The 26,970-nt window shown below is 47.5% G+C and overlaps 1 protein-coding gene across 1 annotated transcript in view; it reads left to right on the top strand.

Moving 5' to 3' along the window:
* The window catches only part of abca7 (ATP-binding cassette, sub-family A (ABC1), member 7), a gene marked incomplete at its 3' end in the record, with an annotated part of 264,520 nt that overhangs the window by 141,666 nt on the left and 95,884 nt on the right, over window positions 1-26,970 (top strand). Inside the window, 5 exon segments of the mRNA XM_084318477.1 lie at window positions 2,227-2,364; window positions 8,333-8,574; window positions 11,546-11,603; window positions 12,848-13,050; window positions 22,618-22,738. Of these exon segments, the coding sequence (XP_084174603.1) occupies window positions 2,227-2,364; window positions 8,333-8,574; window positions 11,546-11,603; window positions 12,848-13,050; window positions 22,618-22,738 (762 nt within the window).

Genomic DNA, 26,970 nt, shown 5'->3' with positions numbered 1-26,970 from the left:
CCTCTCTGGTAGAGTTACTATGAACAGAACAAGAACCTCTCTGGTAGAGTTACTATGAACAGAACAAGAACCTCTCTGGTAGAGTTACTATGAACAGAACAAGAACCTCTCTGGTAGAGTTACTATGAACAGAACAGAACAAGAACCTCTCTGGTAGAGTTACTATGAACAGAACAAGAACCTCTCTGGTAGAGTTACTATGAACAGAACAAGAACAAGAACCTCTCTGGTAGAGTTACTATGAACAGAACAAGAACAAGAACCTCTCTGGTAGAGTTACTATGAACAGAACAGAACCTCTCTGGTAGAGTTACTATGAACAGACCAAGAACCTCTCTGGTAGAGTTACTATGAACAGAACAAGAACCTCTCTGGTAGAGTTACTATGAACAGACCAAGAACCTCTCTGGTAGAGTTACTATGAACAGAACAGAACCTCTCTGGTAGAGTTACTATGAACAGAACAGAACCTCTCTGGTAGAGTTACTATGAACAGAACAAGAACCTCTCTGGTAGAGTTACTATGAACAGAACAGAACCTCTCTGGTAGAGTTACTATGAACAGAACAAGAACCTCTCTGGTAGAGTTACTATGAACAGAACAAGAACCTCTCTGGTAGAGTTACTATGAACAGAACAGAACATCTCTGGTAGAGTTACTATGAACAGAACAGAACCTCTCTGGTAGAGTTACTATGAACAGAACAAGAACCTCTCTGGTAGAGTTACTATGAACAGAACAGAACCTCTCTGGTAGAGTTACTATGAACAGAACAGAACCTCTCTGGTAGAGTTACTATGAACAGAACAGAACCTCTCTGGTAGAGTTACTATGAACAGAACAGAACCTCTCTGGTAGAGTTACTATGAACAGAACAGAACCTCTCTGGTAGAGTTACTATGAACAGACCAAGAACCTCTCTGGTAGAGTTACTATGAACAGAACAGAACCTCTCTGGTAGAGTTACTATGAACAGAACAGACCAAGAACCTCTCTGGTAGAGTTACTATGAACAGACCAAGAACCTCTCTGGTAGAGTTACCATGAACAGAACAGAACCTCTCTGGTAGAGTTACTATGAACAGAACAGAACCTCTCTGGTAGAGTTACTATGAACAGAACAAGAACCTCTCTGGTAGAGTTACTATGAACAGAACAGAACCTCTCTGGTAGAGTTACTATGAACAGAACAAGAACCTCTCTGGTAGAGTTACTATGAACAGAACAGAACCTCTCTGGTAGAGTTACTATGAACAGAACAGAACCTCTCTGGTAGAGTTACTATGAACAGAACAGAACCTCTCTGGTAGAGTTACTATGAACAGACCAAGAACCTCTCTGGTAGAGTTACTATGAACAGAACAGAACCTCTCTGGTAGAGTTACTATGAACAGAACAAGAACCTCTCTGGTAGAGTTACTATGAACAGAACAGAACCTCTCTGGTAGAGTTACTATGAACAGAACAAGAACCTCTCTGGTAGAGTTACTATGAACAGAACAGAACCTCTCTGGTAGAGTTACTATGAACAGAACAAGAACCTCTCTGGTAGAGTTACTATGAACAGAACAAGAACCTCTCTGGTAGAGTTACTATGAACAGAACAGAACATCTCTGGTAGAGTTACTATGAACAGAACAGAACAAGAACCTCTCTGGTAGAGTTACTATGAACAGAACAGAACCTCTCTGGTAGAGTTACTATGAACAGAACAGAACCTCTCTGGTAGAGTTACTATGAACAGAACAGGAACCTCTCTGGTAGAGTTACTATGAACAGAACAGAACAAGAACCTCTCTGGTAGAGTTACTATGAACAGAACAGAACAAGAACCTCTCTGGTAGAGTTACTATGAACAGAACAGAACAAGAACCTCTCTGGTAGAGTTACTACACAGTAAATTTCGCAGAGTACATTTGACTCAAACTGAAACTGAACATGTACTGTGTAGTAGCAGGACCTTAGTGACCTTAGTGCATTGGGGTAGCACTGATGTTGTTTGTTTTGATATATTAAAAAAATATATTGTTATTGTTGATGATCCAGTTATAAATGAGCTTTTAGATGCTGACGCTGCAAACACAAATGTCTTGGCTCATTGTGGCCGGTGTGGTTGTTTTTATAAGAAATCTCTCTTGCTGACTCTCTCTCTCTCTCTCTCTCTCTCTCTCTCTCTCTCTCTCTCTCTCTCTCTCTCTCTCTCTCTCTCTCTCTCTCTCTCTCAGGTGGAATGCAGAGGAAGTTGTCGGTGGCCATAGCCTTCGTGGGGGGCTCTAAGGTGGTGGTGCTGGATGAGCCCACAGCTGGGGTGGACCCTTACTCTCGCCGGGGCATCTGGGACTTGCTGCTCAAGTACCGCAAAGGTCTGTGGACCCTAACCCTAACCCTTCTGCAAAGGTCTGTGGACCCTAACCCTAACCCTTCTGCAAAGGTCTGTGGACCCTAACCCTAACCCTTCTGCAAAGGTCTGTGGACCCTAACCCTAACCCTTCTGCAAAGGTCTGTGGACCCTAACCCTAACCCTTCTGCAAAGGTCTGTGGACCCTAACCCTAACCCTTCTGCAAAGGTCTAGCGATACATGCTCCCTGTGCTTTGACCCTGACACTCTGACCCTCACACTCTGACCCTCACACTCTGACCCTCACACTCTGACCCTCACACTCTGACCCTCACACTCTGACCCTCACACTCTGACCCTCACACTCTGACCCTCTGACCCTCACACTCTGACCCTCACACTCTGACCCTCTGACCCTCACACTCTGACCCTGACACTCTGACCCTCTGACCCTCACACTCTGACCCTCTGACCCTCTCACTCTGACCCTCACACTCTGACCCTCACACTCTGACCCTCACACTCTGACCCTCTCACTCTGACCCTCACACTCTGACCCTCTCACTCTGACCCTCACACTCTGACACTCTGACCCTCACACTCTGACCCTCACACTCTGACACTCTGACCCTCACACTCTGACCCTCACACTCTGACCCTCTCACTCTGACCCTCACACTCTGACCCTCACACTCTGACCCTCACACTCTGACCCTCACACTCTGACCCTCACACTCTGACCCTCACACTCTGACCCTCACACTCTGACCCTCACACTCTGACCCTCACACTCTGACCCTCACACTCTGACCCTCACACTCTGACCCTCACACTCTGACCCTCACACTCTGACCCTCACACTCTGACACTCTGACCCTCACACTCTGACCCTCACACTCTGACCCTCACACTCTGACCCTCACACTCTGACCCTCACACTCTGACCCTCACACTCTGACCCTCACACTCTGACACTCTGACCCTCACACTCTGACACTCTGACCCTCACACTCTGACACTCTGACCCTCACACTCTGACCCTCACACTCTGACCCTCACACTCTGACCCTCACACTCTGACCCTCACACTCTGACCCTCACACTCTGACACTCTGACCCTCACACTCTGACTCTCTCACTCTGACCCTCACACTCTGACACTCTGACCCTCACACTCTGACACTCTGACCCTCTCACTCTGACCCTCTCACTCTGACCCTCACACTCTGACCCTCTCACTCTGACCCTCACACTCTGACCCTCACACTCTGACTCTCTCACTCTGACACTCTGACCCTCACACTCTGACACTCTGACCCTCACACTCTGACCCTCACACTCTGACCCTCACACTCTGACCCTCACACTCTGACCCTCACACTCTGACACTCTGACCCTCACACTCTGACACTCTCACTCTGACCCTCACACTCTGACACTCTGACCCTCTCACTCTGACCCTCACACTCTGACTCTCTCACTCTGACCCTCACACTCTGACACTCTGACCCTCACACTCTGACCCTCTCACTCTGACCCTCACACTCTGACCCTCACACTCTGACCCTCACACTCTGACTCTCTCACTCTGACACTCTGACCCTCACACTCTGACTCTCTCACTCTGACCCTCACACTCTGACCCTCACACTCTGACCCTCACACTCTGACCCTCACACTCTGACCCTCACACTCTGACTCTCACACTCTGACCCCACACTCTGACCCTCACACTCTGACCCTCACACTCTGACTCTCTCACTCTGACCCTCACACTCTGACCCTCACACTCTGACCCTGACACTCTGACCCTCACACTCTGACCCTGACACTCTGACCCTCACACTCTGACCCTCACACTCTGACCCTCACACTCTGACCCTCACACTCTGACACTCTGACCCTCACACTCTGACCCTCTCACTCTCACACTCTGACCCTCACACTCTGACCCTCACACTCTGACCCTCACACTCTGACCCTCACACTCTGACCCTCACACTCTGACCCTCACACTCTGACCCTCTCACTCTGACCCTCTCACTCTCACACTCTGACCCTCACACTCTGACCCTCACACTCTGACCCTCACACTCTGACCCTCACACTCTGACCCTCACACTCTGACCCTCTCACTCTGACCCTCTCACTCTCACACTCTGACCCTCACACTCTGACTCTCTCACTCTGACCCTCACACTCTGACCCTCACACTCTGACCCTCACACTCTGACCCTCACACTCTGACCCTCACACTCTGACCCTCACACTCTGACACTCTGACCCTCTCACTCTCACACTCTGACCCTCACACTCTGACTCTCTCACTCTGACCCTCACACTCTGACCCTCACACTCTGACCCTCTCACTCTCACACTCTGACTCTCTCACTCTGACCCTCACACTCTGACACTCTGACCCTCACACTCTGACTCTCTCACTCTGACCCTCACACTCTGACCCTCACACTCTGACTCTCACACTCTGACCCTGACACTCTGACCCTCACACTCTGACCCTCACACTCTGACCCTCACACTCTGACCCTCACACTCTGACACTCTGACCCTCACACTCTGACCCTCTCACTCTCACACTCTGACCCTCACACTCTGACCCTCACACTCTGACCCTCACACTCTGACCCTCACACTCTGACCCTCACACTCTGACCCTCACACTCTGACCCTCTCACTCTGACCCTCTCACTCTCACACTCTGACCCTCACACTCTGACCCTCACACTCTGACCCTCACACTCTGACCCTCACACTCTGACCCTCACACTCTGACCCTCACACTCTGACCCTCTCACTCTGACCCTCTCACTCTCACACTCTGACCCTCACACTCTGACTCTCTCACTCTGACCCTCACACTCTGACCCTCACACTCTGACCCTCACACTCTGACCCTCACACTCTGACCCTCACACTCTGACCCTCACACTCTGACACTCTGACCCTCACACTCTGACCCTCTCACTCTCACACTCTGACCCTCACACTCTGACTCTCTCACTCTGACCCTCACACTCTGACCCTCACACTCTGACCCTCTCACTCTCACACTCTGACTCTCTCACTCTGACCCTCACACTCTGACACTCTGACCCTCACACTCTGACTCTCTCACTCTGACCCTCACACTCTGACCCTCACACTCTGACACTCTGACCCTCACACTCTGACTCTCTCACTCTGACCCTCACACTCTGACCCTCACACTCTGACTCTCTCACTCTGACCCTCACACTCTGACTCTCTCACTCTGACCCTCACACTCTGACTCTCTCACTCTGACCCTCACACTCTGACTCTCTCACTCTGACCCTCACACTCTGACCCTCACACTCTGACTCTCTCACTCTGACCCTCACACTCTGACCCTCACACTCTGACACTCTGACCCTCACATATTGTACCCATTCTGCAATCTGTTAATACAATTTTCAATCAATTCAATCAATGTATGGATGATGTCCGAAACAGATTAAAACCTGATTAATAGTGAAACTGTTAATAGCCTCCAAGCCTCTCTGACACCGTTATTTCGGGGGTCGTGCCTTGAAAACTTTGGGAACCATGTATTTATATTGTACATGATACCTAAGCACATACAGTACAGATATCCTCATAAGTATCTATTAATTCGTATCAATTAGATACTCTTGGGGCTTGTTTTTATCTACTTATTCTGAAAGAGTTGAACTAATTATTTTCGCTAGCAAGATCTCATTCGATTATTCATTCCATTAAGCCTACTGCCAGCAGGCACATTTAAAGAAATATAATCTGATTGATTGGGGTAATGAGGGACTTAAAATGAGCCTATAGTTATGCATTTAACTCGTCGGCGAGGCTATTGAGCCATACTGTATTGTACCCATTCTGCAATCTGTTAATAAAGTTTTCAATCAATCAATGCCGTTAGAAAATCAGGATTTCTGCGATCGACATATGATGCCTTTTCAACTGAGGCGGCCGCACGCAATTATCCTGAGCATCAAGCCTGGTTCGAATTAACGAGAGTGAATCAGCGTTCGAGGAACAGGGATAGCCTGGTTTCAATCATCGCGTTCATTTAATCTGGCTAATGGGACTTTTGGTCGACTTAGTTGAACCAGGTACGGGGGAATAGGGCCCAGTTTGTTTTGAGATGTTTGTAATTTTGTTTTTAGCGCCTTTGAGGTGCTTTGGTACCATGAGGTGCACGCATAGTCGTAGTACCCCTGAATGAGTGCTCCTGCCAGAGTCTTCAGGGTATTCTTGTTTACCAGAGAGGAGATCCGGTACAAGAATCGAGTTTGTTGGTTGACTTTTTTTATTACATTGTTTGCCATTTTGTCACAGGAAAGGTTTGCCTCTAGGATGATTTGCCTCTAGGATGATTAGCCTCTAGGATGATTAGCCTCTAGGATGATTTGCCTCTAGGATGATTTGCCTCTAGGATGATTAGCCTCTAGGATGATTAGCCTCTAGGATGATTAGCCTCTAGGATGATTAGCCTCTAGGATGATTAGCCTCTAGGATGATTAGCCTCTAGGATGATTAGCCTCTAGGATGATTTGCCTCTAGGATGATTAGCCTCTAGGATGATTTGCCTCTAGGATGATTTGCCTCTAGGATGATTTGCCTCTAGGATGATTAGCCTCTAGGATGATTTGCCTCTAGGATGATTTGCCTCTAGGATGATTAGCCTCTAGGATGATTAGCCTCTAGGATGATTAGCCTCTAGGATGATTTGCCTCTAGGATGATTTGCCTCTAGGATGATTTGCCTCTAGGATGATTAGCCTCTAGGATGATTTGCCTCTAGGATGATTTGCCTCTAGGATGATTAGCCTCTAGGATGATTTGCCTCTAGGATGATTTGCCTCTAGGATGATTTGCCTCTAGGATGATTAGCCTCTAGGATGATTTGCCTCTAGGATGATTTGCCTCTAGGATGATTAGCCTCTAGGATGATTTGCCTCTAGGATGATTAGCCTCTAGGATGATTTGCCTCTAGGATGATTTGCCTCTAGGATGATTTGCCTCTAGGATGATTAGCCTCTAGGATGATTTGCCTCTAGGATGATTTGCCTCTAGGATGATTTGCCTCTAGGATGATTTGCCTCTAGGATGATTAGCCTCTAGGATGATTTGCCTCTAGGATGATTAGCCTCTAGGATGATTTGCCTCTAGGATGATTAGCCTCTAGGATGATTTGCCTCTAGGATGATTAGCCTCTAGGATGATTTGCCTCTGCCTGAGTCTCTCTGTTCTTGCGTGCGGAGGCGCTTGCCTGACCGCAGCAGCTTGAACAGGCTGTTGTTGGGGTGGTGAGGGTCCTTCATTATTCTGCAGGCTCTGGATTTGCACCTCCTAGTGCAGTGGTTCCCAAAGTCGGGGTCACGACCCAAATGTGGGCCGCGAGCAGCCACGGGAGGGCCGCGAGATGATTAAAGAAATAAAATAAAATCCAAAAAAAAAAATCCAAAAAAAAAAGTCAGGCCACTGAACTTAGAAGCAGGCCAGGACAGTGTTTCTAGTTGTATTCTAAAATTCTATTCTATTGTATTCTAAAATGTGACTATATGGTTTTATATTAACTTAATAAATAAACAAAAACGAATTATTTCAACGAACATTTCAAACTAAATAACAGATTATGCACATAAAATGCTGAAAACAACCGAAGCAACAATAGTATGTTAATGAGGCTATTATTATTATCGTTATTATTTTGCAACAAGTTATCCCTCTCATAAATAGCACATATAAATGAATAACTAACTTGAACTAACTTAAATCGGTCGCCTGGCAAAAGAAAAAGAAGAAAGAAAAGCCTGACGATGTGCATTGGGCCGCGGCTCTCTGACGCCTTCTTTTCTGGGTCCTGGCCTGAAAAGTTTGGGAACCCCTGCTCTAGTGTATAAGTCCTGCAGCCGGGGTGGTATAGTGCAGCAGCAACACTGACCGGTCCCTCTGGCCCCTCCTCCCCCCGTCAGATCGCACCATCATCCTGTCCACCCACTACATGGACGAGGCCGACCTGCTGGGCGACCGCATCGCCATCATCTCCCAGGGACGGCTGTGCTGCTGCGGCTCCCCGCTCTTCCTCAAGGCGCGGCTGGGCACCGGCTACTACCTCACCGTGGTGCGCAGGGAGGGGCCGGACAGCGGCGGCACCACGCCCCCCAGCAGCAGCGCCAGCAGCACCAGCGCCGGCAAACTGCCGCCTCCCACCAAGGTACGAGGAGACCTCTTAACCCTTTCACTGCCACACGACAGCCGGGTTAACCCTTTCACTGTGACAATACAGAAGGTTAGCCCTTCACCTCCTGCCTTGATCCTATACCAACAGCATTTCTCAAGCGGGTGTTCGATAGTGTCTCAAATCATGTCCTTGAAATCATAAATATGTCGCTTCAAACAGGCACTTTTCCAGATGCATTTAAAACGGCTGTAGTAAAACCACTACTAAAGAAAACAAACTTAGATGTAAACGAACTAAAAAGCTATAGGCCAATATCGAACCTTCCATTTATCAGCAAGATATTAGAAAAGATAGTCTCAGTACAAATAAACTCCTTTCTTAAAGATAATAACATCATGGAGGAATTACAATCAGGTTTCAGAACAAATCACAGCACTGAAACTGACCTTACTAAAATAGTTAGCGACCTCAGGCTAAACTCCGATGCTGGCAAAGTCTCAATTCTTGTCCTATTGGACCTTAGTGCAGCGTTCGATACGATTGACCATAATATCCTGATCAGTCGTCTTGAAAGACTGGTTGGCTTTTCCGATCATGTACTAAATTGGCTCATAACATACATTAAGGGGAGAAGGTTCTATGTTAAGCTTGGAGACAATGTATCCGAGGAACATGACAGCAGCTTTGGAGTTGCACAAGGAAGCTGCCTTGGTCCATTACTCTTCTCACTATATATGCTGCCCCTCGGGGACATCATTAGAGACCACACTGTATGCTTCCATAGTTATGCTGATGATACACAACTATATATCTCCGCAGAACCAAATAACACTACAGCCATACAGTCCATTACAAACTGTCTGTTAGCAATAAACAAGTGGATGAACAATAACTTCCTAAAATTAAACAAAAGCAAGACCGAAATCCTATTGATCGGCCCAAAAGCGAAAAGGGAAGTGCTGTGTGAAAACCTGGGGAGTCTGTCATCCTATGTAAAGACTGAGGTTACAAGCCTAGGTGTCATCTTGGACTCAGACCTGACCTTTAAGTCTCATATTAATAAAGCCATGAAAACGTCATTCTTCCACCTAAGAAACATAGCGAAAGTAAGACCTTTCGTAAATAAAAAGAATGCCGAGACACTGATTCATGCTTTTGTCTCAAGCCGGCTTGACTATTGTAATGCACTGTTCACTGGTCTTCCCAAAGCAACTATTGGGAAGCTTCAGCTTATCCAAAACTCTGCAGCTCGATTACTAACTCATACAAAGAGAAGAGAACATATCACTCCAGTCCTAGCCACTCTGCACTGGCTTCCAATAACTCATAGAATTGATTTTAAGGTCCTTTTCCTGACATATAAAGCTCTTAATGAGCAAGGCCCAAAATACATAACAAATTCCCTAGTTAGTTATCTGCCCTCAAGAACGCTACGGTCATCCACTACAGGTTTACTAGACACACCCAGAAACCAAAAGAGGATAGGAAGTATGGCATTTGCCAACTATGCCCCAAAACTATGGAACACACTACCAACACACATCAGAAACGCCAGCTCCATACACATTTTTAAAGGAAAATTAAAAACGTACCTATACAGTCTAGCTTACAAATAGTGTACCATGCCTTAGGGAAAGCGAGTATCTTATTGAAATGTTTTTATTATTATGTTTTTATTTTTTATGTACTGATCTTTTACTGAAATGTTATTTTACTGTACTTTGCCTATTGCCGTACTTTTATTACTAATGTGATGCTTTTTTTTTTTTTTTTTTTTTTTTTTAAACATTGATCTTAACTGATCACTGTGACTTTATTGCTTTTATCGTTATATATGCCTATGTTTGTGTACAGCACTTTGAGCTACATAACATGTATGAAAGGTGCTTTATAAATACTTACTTACTTACTTACTTACTTTACTATCACACAACCGACGATGCAGAGCTAATGATGCTAATGATGGAGCATCGCCGTCGTGTGGCAGTGAAAGGGTTAACACTGTCCAAAACCCAAAGCTAGACTGATGCAACCCAACAACAACAACAACAACAACAACAACAACAACAACAACAACAACAACAACAACAACAACAACAACAACAACACAAAGACTAAACTGCCCGCACCACAACAACGTATAACGTATGGCGCCGTACATTGTGCCAGTTAGGGTACCTTGTGTGTACTGCAGCACCTGTGTAGCACCTGCACAGCGAGGGAGGGAGATAACCTCCCACGCGTTATACTCACCCAATGAGAGTCCTCGCTGCCAGGTGAAAAGAGGCTGCTGGCTGTCTCCTATGTATCGGAGGAAGCATCTGATAGACTTCAGGGCTCCCTAGACCGACCAGCGGGGGGCAAATGCGCGCAACGACCAGGAAGGGGAGGGGGGAATTGGCATAACGACTAAATTGGGACGGGAGGAAAATACAAGAAAAATAGGAGGAGGGGGGCGGCTAGGTGGTGCAGTGGGCAAGGCGCTCACCACCAATGCAGGAGACGCTGGGTTCGAGCCCAGCTCTCCGCGTTGCTACCAGCTTGGCTGGTCGTTCATACTAATACAATTGGCAGTGTTAGGGGGTGGGAAGCTGATGGGTGGGGATCGGACGTTGTGGACAGCGACTCCTACAGGTCGGTTGGTGCGTCTGCGCAGCAGAATCAGGAAGCGACGGGGGCGGCGTGTCCCTCCAAATGCAGACCCCCGACGCTGAGAGATCGCGATGTTCAGGTGAAAAGATGCGACAGGCTGCCTCCTCGAGTACCGGAGGGGACACGTGATGCAAGGCTTCGTCCACATTGCAGCCGACCAGTGGGAGGCATGGCCTAACAGCGTTCGAGACAGGGGAGGGTAGAATTGGACGATACGAAATTGGGATGGGAGAAAAAAAATTGAAAATGGGAGAAAAAGTTGATAAAAAAAATAAAAAAAATAGTAGGAGAAAAAGTGGATAAAAAAAAGAGAAGGTCTGATCTCTGTATCTCATCTGCTCTGTGATTCCAGGACAGCGACTCGTCCATGAGCGACGACACGGGGCTGGGCAGCGAGGAGAACAGCTCAGGTGGGTCACCATCACACAGGGCAGCGAGGAGAACAGCTCAGGTGGGTCACCATCACACAGGGCAGCGAGGAGAACAGCTCAGGTGGGTCACCATCACACAGGGCAGGGCAGCGAGGAGAACAGCTCAGGTGGGTCACCATCACACAGGGCAGCGAGGAGAACAGCTCAGGTGGGTCACCATCACACAGGGCAGTGAGGAGAACAGCTCAGGTGGGTCACCATCACACAGGGCAGCGAGGAGAACAGCTCAGGTGGGTCACCATCACACAGGGCAGCGAGGAGAACAGCTCAGGTGGGTCACTATCACACAGGGCTGGGCAGCGAGGAGAACAGCTCAGGTGGGTCACCATCACACGGGGCTGGGCAGCGAGGAGAACAGCTCAGGTGGGTCACCATCACACGGGGCTGGGCAGCGAGGAGAACAGCTCAGGTGGGTCACCATCACACAGGGCAGCGAGGAGAACAGCTCAGGTGGGTCACCATCACACAGGGCAGCGAGGAGAACAGCTCAGGTGGGTCACCATCACACAGGGCAGGGAGGAGAACAGCTCAGGTGGGTCACCATCACACAGGGCAGCGAGGAGAACAGCTCAGGTGGGTCACCATCACACAGGGCAGCGAGGAGAACAGCTCAGGTGGGTCACCATCACACAGGGCAGCGAGGAGAACAGCTCAGGTGGGTCACCATCACACGGGGCTGGGCAGCGAGGAGAACAGCTCAGGTGGGTCACCATCACACAGGGCAGCGAGGAGAACAGCTCAGGTGGGTCACCATCACACAGGGCAGCGAGGAGAACAGCTCAGGTGGGTCACCATCACACAGGGCAGCGAGGAGAACAGCTCAGGTGGGTCACCATCACACAGGGCAGGGCAGCGAGGAGAACAGCTCAGGTGGGTCACCATCACACAGGGCAGCGAGGAGAACAGCTCAGGTGGGTCACCATCACACAGGGCAGCGAGGAGAACAGCTCAGGTGGGTCACCATCACACAGGGCAGCGAGGAGAACAGCTCAGGTGGGTCACCATCACACAGGGCAGGGCAGCGAGGAGAACAGCTCAGGTGGGTCACCATCACACAGGGCAGGGCAGCGAGGAGAACAGCTCAGGTGGGTCACCATCACACAGGGCTGGGCAGCGAGGAGAACAGCTCAGGTGGGTCACCATCACACAGGGCTGGGCAGCGAGGAGAACAGCTCCTCCCTGACCTCTGACCTCACCCCTGTCCCCCCTCCCTGCTCTCCCAGACCTGGCGGGGCTGCTCAGCCTGGCGCAGCGCCTCATCCCCGGGGCGAGGCTGGTGGAGGAGGCGGGTCGCGAGGCCGTGATCAACCTGCCCCAGTCGGCCGCGCAGGACAGCAGCCTGGCCGTGTTCCTGGCCGAGCTGGACCAGAGGCAGGCCGAGCTGGGCATCACCACCTACGGCCTCTCGGACAGCACCCTGGAGGAGGTGGGTGACCTCTGACCTGTTGTATCTGACCTGTATCTGACCTGTACCTCTCTGTCTCTATAGATCTGTTGTGTCTGACCTGTACCTCTCTGTCTCTATAGATCTGTTGTGTCTGACCTGTACCTCTCTGTCTCTATAGATCTGTTGTGTCTGACCTGTACCTCTCTGTCTCTATAGATCTGTTGTATCTGACCTGTACCTCTCTGTCTCTATAGATCTGTTGTGTCTGACCTGTACCTCTCTGTCTCTATAGATCTGTTGTGTCTGACCTGTACCTCTCTGTCTCTATAGATCTGTTGTGTCTGACCTGTACCTCTCTGTCTCTATAGATCTGTTGTATCTGACCTGTACCTCTCTGTCTCTATAGATCTGTTGTGTCTGACCTGTACCTCTCTGTCTCTATAGATCTGTTGTATCTGACCTGTACCTCTCTGTCTCTATAGATATGTTGTGTCTGACCTGTACCTCTCTGTCTCTATAGATCTGTTGTATCTGACCTGTACCTCTCTGTCTCTATAGATCTGTTGTGTCTGACCTGTACCTCTCTGTCTCTATAGATCTGTTGTATCTGACCTGTACCTCTCTGTCTCTATAGATCTGTTGTGTCTGACCTGTACCTCTCTATAGATCTGTTGTATCTGACCTGTACCTCTCTGTCTCTATAGATCTGTTGTCTGACCTGTACCTCTCTGTCTCTATAGATCTGTTGTATCTGACCTGTACCTCTCTGTCTCTATAGATCTGTTGTATCTGACCTGTACCTCTCTGTCTCTATAGATCTGTTGTATCTGACCTGTACCTCTCTGTCTCTATAGATCTGTTGTGTCTGACCTGTACCTCTCTGTCTCTATAGATCTGTTGTATCTGACCTGTACCTCTCTGTCTCTATAGATCTGTTGTATCTGACCTGTACCTCTCTGTCTCTATAGATCTGTTGTGTCTGACCTGTACCTCTCTGTCTCTATAGATCTGTTGTATCTGACCTGTACCTCTCTGTCTCTATAGATCTGTTGTATCTGACCTGTACCTCTCTGTCTCTATAGATCTGTTGTGTCTGACCTGTACCTCTCTGTCTCTATAGATCTGTTGTATCTGACCTGTACCTCTCTATAGATCTGTTGTGTCTGACCTGTACCTCTCTGTCTCTATAGATCTGTTGTATCTGACCTGTACCTCTCTGTCTCTATAGATCTGTTGTGTCTGACCTGTACCTCTCTGTCTCTATAGATCTGTTGTATCTGACCTGTACCTCTCTGTCTCTATAGATCTGTTGTATCTGACCTGTACCTCTCTGTCTCTATAGATCTGTTGTGTCTGACCTGTACCTCTCTATAGATCTGTTGTGTCTGACCTGTACCTCTCTGTCTCTATAGATCTGTTGTGTCTGACCTGTACCTCTCTGTCTCTATAGATCTGTTGTGTCTGACCTGTACCTCTCTGTCTCTATAGATCTGTTGTGTCTGACCTGTACCTCTCTATAGATCTGTTGTATCTGACCTGTACCTCTCTGTCTCTATAGATCTGTTGTATCTGACCTGTACCTCTCTGTCTCTATAGATCTGTTGTGTCTGACCTGTACCTCTCTGTCTCTATAGATCTGTTGTGTCTGACCTGTACCTCTCTGTCTCTATAGATCTGTTGTATCTGACCTGTACCTCTCTGTCTCTATAGATCTGTTGTGTCTGACCTGTACCTCTCTGTCTCTATAGATCTGTTGTGTCTGACCTGTACCTCTCTGTCTCTATAGATCTGTTGTATCTGACCTGTACCTCTCTGTCTCTATAGATCTGTTGTGTCTGACCTGTACCTCTCTGTCTCTATAGATCTGTTGTATCTGACCTGTACCTCTCTGTCTCTATAGATCTGTTGTGTCTGACCTGTACCTCTCTGTCTCTATAGATCTGTTGTATCTGACCTGTACCTCTCTGTCTCTATAGATCTGTTGTATCTGACCTGTACCTCTCTGTCTCTATAGATCTGTTGTGTCTGACCTGTACCTCTCTATAGATCTGTTGTGTCTGACCTGTACCTCTCTGTCTCTATAGATCTGTTGTGTCTGACCTGTACCTCTCTGTCTCTATAGATCTGTTGTGTCTGACCTGTACCTCTCTGTCTCTATAGATCTGTTGTGTCTGACCTGTACCTCTCTATAGATCTGTTGTATCTGACCTGTACCTCTCTGTCTCTATAGATCTGTTGTATCTGACCTGTACCTCTCTGTCTCTATAGATCTGTTGTGTCTGACCTGTACCTCTCTGTCTCTATAGATCTGTTGTGTCTGACCTGTACCTCTCTGTCTCTATAGATCTGTTGTATCTGACCTGTACCTCTCTGTCTCTATAGATCTGTTGTGTCTGACCTGTACCTCTCTGTCTCTATAGATCTGTTGTGTCTGACCTGTACCTCTCTGTCTCTATAGATCTGTTGTATCTGACCTGTACCTCTCTGTCTCTATAGATCTGTTGTGTCTGACCTGTACCTCTCTGTCTCTATAGATCTGTTGTGTCTGACCTGTACCTCTCTGTCTCTATAGATCTGTTGTATCTGACCTGTACCTCTCTGTCTCTATAGATCTGTTGTGTCTGACCTGTACCTCTCTGTCTCTATAGATCTGTTGTGTCTGACCTGTACCTCTCTGTCTCTATAGATCTGTTGTATCTGACCTGTACCTCTCTGTCTCTATAGATCTGTTGTATCTGACCTGTACCTCTCTGTCTCTATAGATCTGTTGTATCTGACCTGTACCTCTCTGTCTCTATAGATCTGTTGTATCTGACCTGTACCTCTCTGTCTCTATAGATCTGTTGTGTCTGACCTGTACCTCTCTGTCTCTATAGATCTGTTGTATCTGACCTGTACCTCTCTGTCTCTATAGATCTGTTGTGTCTGACCTGTACCTCTCTGTCTCTATAGATCTGTTGTGTCTGACCTGTACCTCTCTGTCTCTATAGATCTGTTGTGTCTGACCTGTACCTCTCTGTCTCTATAGATCTGTTGTATCTGACCTGTACCTCTCTGTCTCTATAGATCTGTTGTGTCTGACCTGTACCTCTCTGTCTCTATAGATCTGTTGTGTCTGACCTGTACCTCTCTGTCTCTATAGATCTGTTGTATCTGACCTGTACCTCTCTGTCTCTATAGATCTGTTGTGTCTGACCTGTACCTCTCTGTCTCTATAGATCTGTTGTATCTGACCTGTACCTCTCTGTCTCTATAGATCTGTTGTGTCTGACCTGTACCTCTCTGTCTCTATAGATCTGTTGTATCTGACCTGTACCTCTCTGTCTCTATAGATCTGTTGTATCTGACCTGTACCTCTCTGTCTCTATAGATCTGTTGTATCTTGATTGATTGATTGAAAAGTTTATTAACAGATTGCAGAATGGGTACAGTACAGTACAGCTCAATACATACAATTGTTAAGGGGATGCAGACCAGAGAAAGACTTTCGTCTTGTTTACATCAGGGTCCCCCATTTTCAATTCATCATAACATATATGACATACATGACATACAGATAGACAGTACTGCTACATCTATAAATTTATGACATATCAGATTTGCAAATACAGTACTGTTTGTGATACAAAAGTGTCCAGAAAAGGAGTGTATATACATTTGGCGTAGAAACTGTACATTGGAGGAGGTTGGTTGGGTGGGGTGGGGTTGGGTGGGTTGGGTTGGGTGAGGGCTGTACATTGGAGGTGGGGGGGGGGGTTGGGTAGGGGACACACACACATTTTACACTGTACATTGGAATATTGACAAAGCCTTACTTGGTCATTTACTGTACAACTAGGTTAGGACATTTGTAGGGGCCAGTTTCGAATTGCAGTCTCACGTAGGTGTTTTTTGAGAGTGTTTTTGAAAGTGGGTAGTGATTCACATTCCTTTACAGCTTTAGGCAGGGCGTTCCACATTGATGTGGCATAATTGCGAAACGTGTTTAGTCCCTTGTTTGAGCCGAATCTGGGTTTTACATGATTTGTGGAGCTCCCTCTGGTGTTGTGATCGTGGTATTCACTGACCTTTGGGAAGTATTTTGACATGTACATGGGTACCTTGGTCGCGTAGTGTATCTTGTAGACCAGGCCCATTGCAAGTTGCTGTACTCTGTCGTCTACTCTAAGCCATCCTAGGTTGTCAAAGTGGGCAGGGGTGAGGTGGGTTCTAGGAGTCAGGTCAAGTAGTAGTCTGACTAGCTTGTTTTGAGATGTTTGTAATTTGTTTTTTAGTGCCTTTGAGGTGCTTTGGTACCATGAGGTGCAAGCATAGTCGTAGTACCCTTGAATGAGTGCTCCTGCTAGAGTCTTCAGGGTATTCTTGTTTACCAGAGAGGAGATCCGGTACAAGAATCGCGTTCGTTGGTTGACTTTTTTTATTACATTGGATGCCATTTTGTCACAGGAAAGATTAGCCTCTAGGATGGAACCCAGGTAGGTAATTTCATCTTTCCTTGTGACAATATTGTCACCCACTGTAACTGAGAAGCCGTCGGTCTTGCTGAGTTTGTTATTTGAACCGAAGAGAATGGACTCTGTTTTGCCCATGTGTAATGATAGTTTGTTGTCGGCGAGCCATATGCAGATTTTGCCTAGTTCCGAGCTGAGGGCTCTTTCAACCTGTAACTTGTTCTTGTCAGAGACCAGCAGGGCTGAGTCGTCCGCAAACAGGAACAAGTTGCAGTCACAAGCTGACGACATGTCATTTGCATAAATTAGGAATAGTAGCGGTCCTAGTATGCTTCCTTGTGGAACACCACAGCTCACTGTGAGGGGGGGGGGGATAGGGTACCGTTTACTTCCACCATCTGTTCCCTCCCCTCCAGGTAGGATTGTATCCAGCTCACTGATAAACTATCAAAACCAATTGCTTTTAGCTTGTCAATCAGAATGGTGTGATTGACAGTGTCGAAGGCCTTTTGTAGGTCCAGCATGACCATGCCGCAGTATTTGCCCGCGTCCACCTCTTGTTTGATGTGGTCGTTCAAATAGAGAAGGCATGTGTCAGTGGAGTGGGATGTTCTGAAGCCAGATTGGAATTCGTAGATTCGATTTTTTTCCGCTAGGTACTTTTCGACCTGTTCGTATACTATTTTTTCCATGACTTTCGAGATGGAGGTGAGAATAGAAACAGGGCGGTAGTTGCCTGGGTCTAATTTGCTGCCCTTTTTGTGCAGGGGTGTTACTCTCGCAATTTTGAAGTCCTTGGGGACGTGTCCCTGTTTTATGGAGAGGTTTATTATGTGTGTGATGACTGGGGTGATGGCGGCTGCTGAGTCTCTGAGGAATTTGGAGGGGATGTTGTCATGGCCAGTGGCCTTGTTAGGTTGGAGGGCGCTCAGTTTTTTGAGTACCTCATCTGTAGTTACCATTTCCAGCTTGAAGTCGTCTTTGTGGACGCCTAGGTTCTTGTAGTAAGCTACTATGTGTTCTACCCCATAAAGCCCTGAGTGGGAGGGTAGTTTGTTTACCAGTGTTGTGGCTATGTTTGTGAAGAAAGTGTTTAAGTAATTGGCTACATCCAGCTTGTCTGTGATGAGCGTGTTGTCCGTTTTTATGTTTATGTTTGAGAACCTGGTTTTGAGTTTTTTACTGCAGCCTAGTTGATTGTTGAGTAATTTCCAAAGTTCACATGGTTTGTTTTTGTTTTCCTCAGTTTTGTCATTGATGAAATTATTTTCTTTCAAGTTTGAGTTCAGTCACGTGGGCTTGGAGTTCACTGCTCGTGCTTTTGGTAAGCTTTGACTGACTTTTACGAAATTCAGAGCATTTTTTGTCTCTGGTTTTCATAGCGGTCAGTATTTCAGAGTGCATCCACGGCTCAGCGAAATTTCTTACCCTGGTGGTTCTTAGGGGGGCCATGTCGTTTAGTATTGTTGAAAATTTGGTTTTCTTCAACCAGTGTACCATTGAGTTCATCTGACCAGTCCAGAGTTAAGTTGAACTAGGTGTGGACGTGACACGTGTCCCAAATGGCAGTAGGCATGCTTCAGATTGGAGAAAACACAGACCAGGGCAGGAAAGCCACAACAGGAAGGCAGCAGATGGCAACACAAGACAACAATCGGAGGGACTAGAGGCTACTAGGGGTGGGAATCACCAATACCCCTCCCTGTATTGGATTCTATTATATGTTGTACCCACTGTATTGCACATCATTGCGGGCAAGACCCCCCGCATTTCATTGTATACTCGTATGCCGTGACAAATAAAACTCTTGACTTGACTTTCACTACCACACTATAGAATGTTAACCCTTCCTTTCACTACCACACTATAGAAGGTTAACCCTTTCACTACCACACTATAGAAGGTTAACCCTTTCACTACCACACTATAGAAGGTTAACCCTTTCACTACCACACTATAGAAGGTTAACCCTTTCACTACCACACTATAGAAGGTTAACCCTTTCACTACCACACTACAGACGGTAGTAACGTAGTGTGGCAGCGAAAGGGTTAATGGTCATTATCAGCTGATTTGGGCTTTCAAAAGCACCGTCGGAATCAAACCAATACATTTATTTTACTGACAGTATTTGGCTGATTCGAGAAGTGGCCTTTTGTGACCTCTTTACTGGGGCTGCATTGTGACCTCTTTACTGGGGCTGCATTGTGACCTCTTTACTGGGGCTGCATTGTGACCTCTTTACTGGGGCTGCATTGTGACTCTTTACTGGGGCTGCATTGTGACCTCTTTACTGGGGCTGCATTGTGACCTCTTTACTGGGGCTGCATTGTGACCTCTTTACTGGGGCTGCATTGTGACCTCTTTACTGGGCTGCATTGTGACCTCTTTACTGGGGCTGCATTGTGACCTCTTTACTGGGGCTGCATTGTGACCTCTTTACTGGGGCTGCATTGTGACCTCTTTACTGGGGCTGCATTGTGACCTCTTTACTGGGGCTGCATTGTGACCTCTTTACTGGGGCTGCATTGTGACCTCTTTACTGGGGCTGCATTGTGACCTCTTTACTGGGCTGCATTGTGACCTCTTTACTGGGCTGCATTGTGACCTCTTTACTGGGGCTGCATTGTGACCTCTTTACTGGGGCTGCATTGTGACCTCTTTACTGGGGCTGCATTGTGACCTCTTTACTGGGGCTGCATTGTGACCTCTTTACTGGGGCTGCATTGTGACCTCTTTACTGGGGCTGCATTGTGACCTCTTTACTGGGGCTGCATTGTGACCTCTTTACTGGGCTGCATTGTGACCTCTTTACTGGGGCTGCATTGTGACCTCTTTACTGGGGCTGCATTGTGACCTCTTTACTGGGGCTGCATTGTGACCTCTTTACTGGGGCTGCATTGTGACCTCTTTACTGGGGCTGCATTGTGACCTCTTTACTGGGGCTGCATTGTGACCTCTTTACTGGGGCTGCATTGTGACCTCTTTACTGGGGCTGCATTGTGACCTCTTTACTGGGGCTGCATTGTGACCTCTTTACTGGGGCTGCATTGTGACCTCTTTACTGGGGCTGCATTGTGACCTCTTTACTGGGCTGCATTGTGACCTCTTTACTGGGGCTGCATTGTGACCTCTTTACTGGGGCTGCATTGTGACCTCTTTACTGGGGCTGCATTGTGACCTCTTTACTGGGGCTGCATTGTGACCTCTTTACTGGGGCTGCATTGTGACCTCTTTACTGGGGCTGCATTGTGACCTCTTTACTGGGGCTGCATTGTGACCTCTTTACTGGGGCTGCATTGTGACCTCTTTACTGGGGCTGCATTGTGACCTCTTTACTGGGCTGCATTGTGACCTCTTTACTGGGGCTGCATTGTGACCTCTTTACTGGGGCTGCATTGTGACCTCTTTACTGGGGCTGCATTGTGACCTCTTTACTGGGGCTGCATTGTGACCTCTTTACTGGGGCTGCATTGTGACCTCTTTACTGGGGCTGCATTGTGACCTCTTTACTGGGGCTGCATTGTGACCTCTTTACTGGGCTGCATTGTGACCTCTTTACTGGGGCTGCATTGTGACCTCTTTACTGGGGCTGCATTGTGACCTCTTTACTGGGGCTGCATTGTGACCTCTTTACTGGGGCTGCATTGTGACCTCTTTACTGGGGCTGCATTGTGACCTCTTTACTGGGGCTGCATTGTGACCTCTTTACTGGGGCTGCATTGTGACCTCTTTACTGGGGCTGCATTGTGACCTCTTTACTGGGGCTGCATTGTGACCTCTTTACTGGGGCTGCATTGTGACCTCTTTACTGGGGCTGCATTGTGACCTCTTTACTGGGGCTGCATTGTGACCTCTTTACTGGGGCTGCATTGTGACCTCTTTACTGGGGCTGCATTGTGACCTCTTTACTGGGGCTGCATTGTGACCTCTTTACTGGGGCTGCATTGTGACCTCTTTACTGGGCTGCATTGTGACCTCTTTACTGGGGCTGCATTGTGACCTCTTTACTGGGGCTGCATTGTGACCTCTTTACTGGGGCTGCATTGTGACCTCTTTACTGGGGCTGCATTGTGACCTCTTTACTGGGGCTGCATTGTGACCTCTTTACTGGGGCTGCATTGTGACCTCTTTACTGGGGCTGCATTGTGACCTCTTTACTGGGGCTGCATTGTGACCTCTTTACTGGGCTGCATTGTGACCTCTTTACTGGGGCTGCATTGTGACCTCTTTACTGGGGCTGCATTGTGACCTCTTTACTGGGGCTGCATTGTGACCTCTTTACTGGGGCTGCATTGTGACCTCTTTACTGGGGCTGCATTGTGACCTCTTTACTGGGGCTGCATTGTGACCTCTTTACTGGGGCTGCATTGTGACCTCTTCACTGGGGCTGCATTGTGACCTCTTTACTGGGGCTGCATTGTGACCTCTTTACTGGGGCTGCATTGTGACCTCTTTACTGGGCTGCATTGTGACCTCTTTACTGGGGCTGCATTGTGACCTCTTTACTGGGGCTGCATTGTGACCTCTTTACTGGGGCTGCATTGTGACCTCTTTACTGGGCTGCATTGTGACCTCTTTACTGGGCTGCATTGTGACCTCTTTACTGGGGCTGCATTGTGACCTCTTTACTGGGGCTGCATTGTGACCTCTTTACTGGGGCTGCATTGTGACCTCTTTACTGGGCTGCATTGTGACCTCTTTACTGGGGCTGCATTGTGACCTCTTTACTGGGGCTGCATTGTGACCTCTTTACTGGGGCTGCATTGTGACCTCTTTACTGGGGCTGCATTGTGACCTCTTTACTGGGCTGCATTGTGACCTCTTTACTGGGGCTGCATTGTGACCTCTTTACTGGGCTGCATTGTGACCTCTTTACTGGGGCTGCATTGTGACCTCTTTACTGGGCTGCATTGTGACCTCTTTACTGGGGCTGCATTGTGACCTCTTTACTGGGGCTGCATTGTGACCTCTTTACTGGGCTGCATTGTGACCTCTTTACTGGGCTGCATTGTGACCTCTTTACTGGGGCTGCATTGTGACCTCTTTACTGGGGCTGCATTGTGACCTCTTTACTGGGGCTGAATCCTCCGAGGTCAGCCGTGTCTTTAGAGCAGACTCATGGTTGGCGTCCTGTGGTTGTGTCATTGTGCAGATCTTCCTGCGCGTGGCCGAGGAGACGGGGGTGGACGTGGACCCAGAGGACAGCGCTCCTCAGAACCAGCCGCCTCCAGCAGCCTCTCAGAGCCGGGCCTCCGGGGGCACAGGGACCCAGGGTACGTACTGCATGTTGTCCACCAGGGGGCAGAGACACAGAGACCCAGGGTACGTACTGCATGTTGTCCACCAGGGGGCCTCCAGAGACACAGAGACCCAGGGTACGTACTGCATGTTGTCCACCAGGGGGCCTCCAGAGACACAGAGACCCAGGGTACGTACTGCATGTTGTCCACCAGGGGGCAGAGACACAGAGACCCAGGGTACGTACTGCATGTTGTCCACCAGGGGGCCTCCAGAGACACAGAGACCCAGGGTACGTACTGCATGTTGTCCACCAGGGGGCAGAGACACAGAGACCCAGGGTACGTACTGCATGTTAGTCAGCCCGCTGTGCCCCCTCCCATGTGTGTCTGTGTGTAGTCAGCCTCTCTGTGCCCCCTCTCTGTGCCCCCTCTCTGTGCCCCCTCTCTGTGCCCCCTCTCTGTGCCCCCTCTCTGACTCACTCTCTCTCTCCTCACTGCTGCCAGGAAACAAAAGGCTTAGAAAACAAGGTATCTTCAGCGTCACACCAACACATTAAACCAGGTATCTCCAGCGTCACACCAACACATTAAACCAGGTATCTCCAGCGTCATACCAACACATTAAAACAAGGTATCTTCAGCGTCACACCAACACATTAAACCAGGTATCTCCAGCGTCACACCAACACATTAAACAAGGTATCTCCAGCGTCACACCAACACATTAAACAAGGTATCTTCAGCGTCACACCAACACATTAAACAAGGTATCTCCAGCGTCACACCAACACATTAAACAAGGTATCTCCAGCGTCACACCAACACATTAAACAAGGTATCTTCAGCGTCACACCAACACATTAAACAAGGTATCTCCAGCGTCACACCAACACATTAAACAAGGTATCTCCAGCGTCACACCAACACATTAAACAAGGTATCTTCAGCGTCACACCAACACATTAAAACAAGGTATCTCCAGCGTCACACCAACACATTAAAACAAGGTATCTCCAGCGTCACACCAACACATTAAAACAAGGTATCTCCAGCGTCACACCAACACATTAAACCAAGGTATCTTCAGCGTCACACCAACACATTAAACAAGGTATCTCCAGCGTCACACCAACACATTAAACAAGGTATCTCCAGCGTCACACCAACACATTAAACAAGGTATCTTCAGCGTCACACCAACACATTAAAACAAGGTATCTCCAGCGTCACACCAACACATTAAACAAGGTATCTCCAGCGTCACACCAACACATTAAAACAAGGTATCTCCAGCGTCACACCAACACATTAAAACAAGGTATCTCCAGCGTCACACCAACACATTAAACCAAGGTATCTTCAGCGTCACACCAACACATTAAACAAGGTATCTCCAGCGTCACACCAACACATTAAACAAGGTATCTCCAGCGTCACACCAACACATTAAAACAAGGTATCTCCAGCGTCACACCAACACATTAAACAAGGTATCTCCAGCGTCACACCAACACATTAAACAAGGTATCTCCAGCGTCACACCAACACATTAAAACAAGGTATCTCCAGCGTCACACCAACACATTAAACAAGGTATCTCCAGCGTCACACCAACACATTAAACCAGGTATCTCCAGCGTCACACCAACACATTAAACAAGGTATCTCCAGCGTCACACCAACACATTAAACAAGGTATCTCCAGCGTCACACCAACACATTAAAACAAGGTATCTTCAGCGTCACACCAACACATTAAACAAGGTATCTCCAGCGTCACACCAACACATTAAACAAGGTATCTCCAGCGTCACACCAACACATTAAACAAGGTATCTCCAGCGTCACACCAACACATTAAACAAGGTATCTCCAGCGTCACACCAACACATTAAACAAGGTATCTCCAGCGTCACACCAACACATTAAAACAAGGTATCTCCAGCGTCACACCAACACATTAAAACAAGGTATCTCCAGCGTCACACCAACACATTAAAACAAGGTATCTTCAGCGTCACACCAACACATTAAACAAGGTATCTCCAGCGTCACACCAACACATTAAAACAAGGTATCTCCAGCGTCACACCAACACATTAAACAAGGTATCTCCAGCGTCACACCAACACATTAAACAAGGTATCTCCAGCGTCACACCAACACATTAAAACAAGGTATCTCCAGCGTCACACCAACACATTAAACAAGGTATCTCCAGCGTCACACCAACACATTAAACCAGGTATCTCCAGCGTCACACCAACACATTAAACAAGGTATCTCCAGCGTCACACCAACACATTAAACCAGGTATCTTCAGCGTCACACCAACACATTAAACAAGGTATCTCCAGCGTCACACCAACACATTAAACAAGGTATCTTCAGCGTCACACCAACACATTAAACAAGGTATCTCCAGCGTCACACCAACACATTAAACCAGGTATCTCCAGCGTCACACCAACACATTAAACCAGGTATCTTCAGCGTCACACCAACACATTAAACAAGGTATCTTCAGCGTCACACCAACACATTAAACAAGGTATCTCCAGCGTCACACCAACACATTAAACCAGGTATCTCCAGCGTCACACCAACACATTAAAACAAGGTATCTCCAGCGTCACACCAACACATTAAACAAGGTATCTTCAGCGTCACACCAACACATTAAACAAGGTATCTCCAGCGTCACACCAACACATTAAACAAGGTATCTCCAGCGTCACACCAACACATTAAAACAAGGTATCTCCAGCGTCACACCAACACATTAAACAAGGTATCTCCAGCGTCACACCAACACATTAAACAAGGTATCTCCAGCGTCACACCAACACATTAAAACAAGGTATCTCCAGCGTCACACCAACACATTAAACAAGGTATCTCCAGCGTCACACCAACACATTAAACCAGGTATCTCCAGCGTCACACCAACACATTAAACAAGGTATCTCCAGCGTCACACCAACACATTAAACAAGGTATCTCCAGCGTCACACCAACACATTAAAACAAGGTATCTTCAGCGTCACACCAACACATTAAACAAGGTATCTCCAGCGTCACACCAACACATTAAACAAGGTATCTCCAGCGTCACACCAACACATTAAACAAGGTATCTCCAGCGTCACACCAACACATTAAACAAGGTATCTCCAGCGTCACACCAACACATTAAACAAGGTATCTCCAGCGTCACACCAACACATTAAAACAAGGTATCTCCAGCGTCACACCAACACATTAAAACAAGGTATCTCCAGCGTCACACCAACACATTAAAACAAGGTATCTTCAGCGTCACACCAACACATTAAACAAGGTATCTCCAGCGTCACACCAACACATTAAAACAAGGTATCTCCAGCGTCACACCAACACATTAAACAAGGTATCTCCAGCGTCACACCAACACATTAAACAAGGTATCTCCAGCGTCACACCAACACATTAAAACAAGGTATCTCCAGCGTCACACCAACACATTAAACAAGGTATCTCCAGCGTCACACCAACACATTAAACCAGGTATCTCCAGCGTCACACCAACACATTAAACAAGGTATCTCCAGCGTCACACCAACACATTAAACCAGGTATCTTCAGCGTCACACCAACACATTAAACAAGGTATCTCCAGCGTCACACCAACACATTAAACAAGGTATCTTCAGCGTCACACCAACACATTAAACAAGGTATCTCCAGCGTCACACCAACACATTAAACCAGGTATCTCCAGCGTCACACCAACACATTAAACCAGGTATCTTCAGCGTCACACCAACACATTAAACAAGGTATCTTCAGCGTCACACCAACACATTAAACAAGGTATCTCCAGCGTCACACCAACACATTAAACCAGGTATCTCCAGCGTCACACCAACACATTAAAACAAGGTATCTCCAGCGTCACACCAACACATTAAACCAGGTATCTCCAGCGTCATACCAACACATTAAAACAAGGTATCTTCAGCGTCACACCAACACATTAAACAAGGTATCTCCAGCGTCACACCAACACATTAAACCAGGTATCTCCAGCGTCACACCAACACATTAAACAAGGTATCTCCAGCGTCACACCAACACATTAAACCAGGTATCTTCAGCGTCACACCAACACATTAAAACAAGGTATCTTCAGCGTCACACCAACACATTAAACAAGGTATCTTCAGCGTCACACCAACACATTAAACAAGGTATCTCCAGCGTCACACCAACACATTAAACAGGTA

The sequence above is a fragment of the Notolepis coatsorum genome (assembly GCF_963971535.1).
Source record: "Notolepis coatsorum genome assembly, chromosome: 7".
NCBI classification, from domain to species: Eukaryota; Metazoa; Chordata; class Actinopteri; order Aulopiformes; family Paralepididae; genus Notolepis; species Notolepis coatsorum.
The sequence above is the reverse complement of the archived record's forward strand: the minus strand, read 5'-3'. Positions and strand labels throughout refer to the sequence as shown.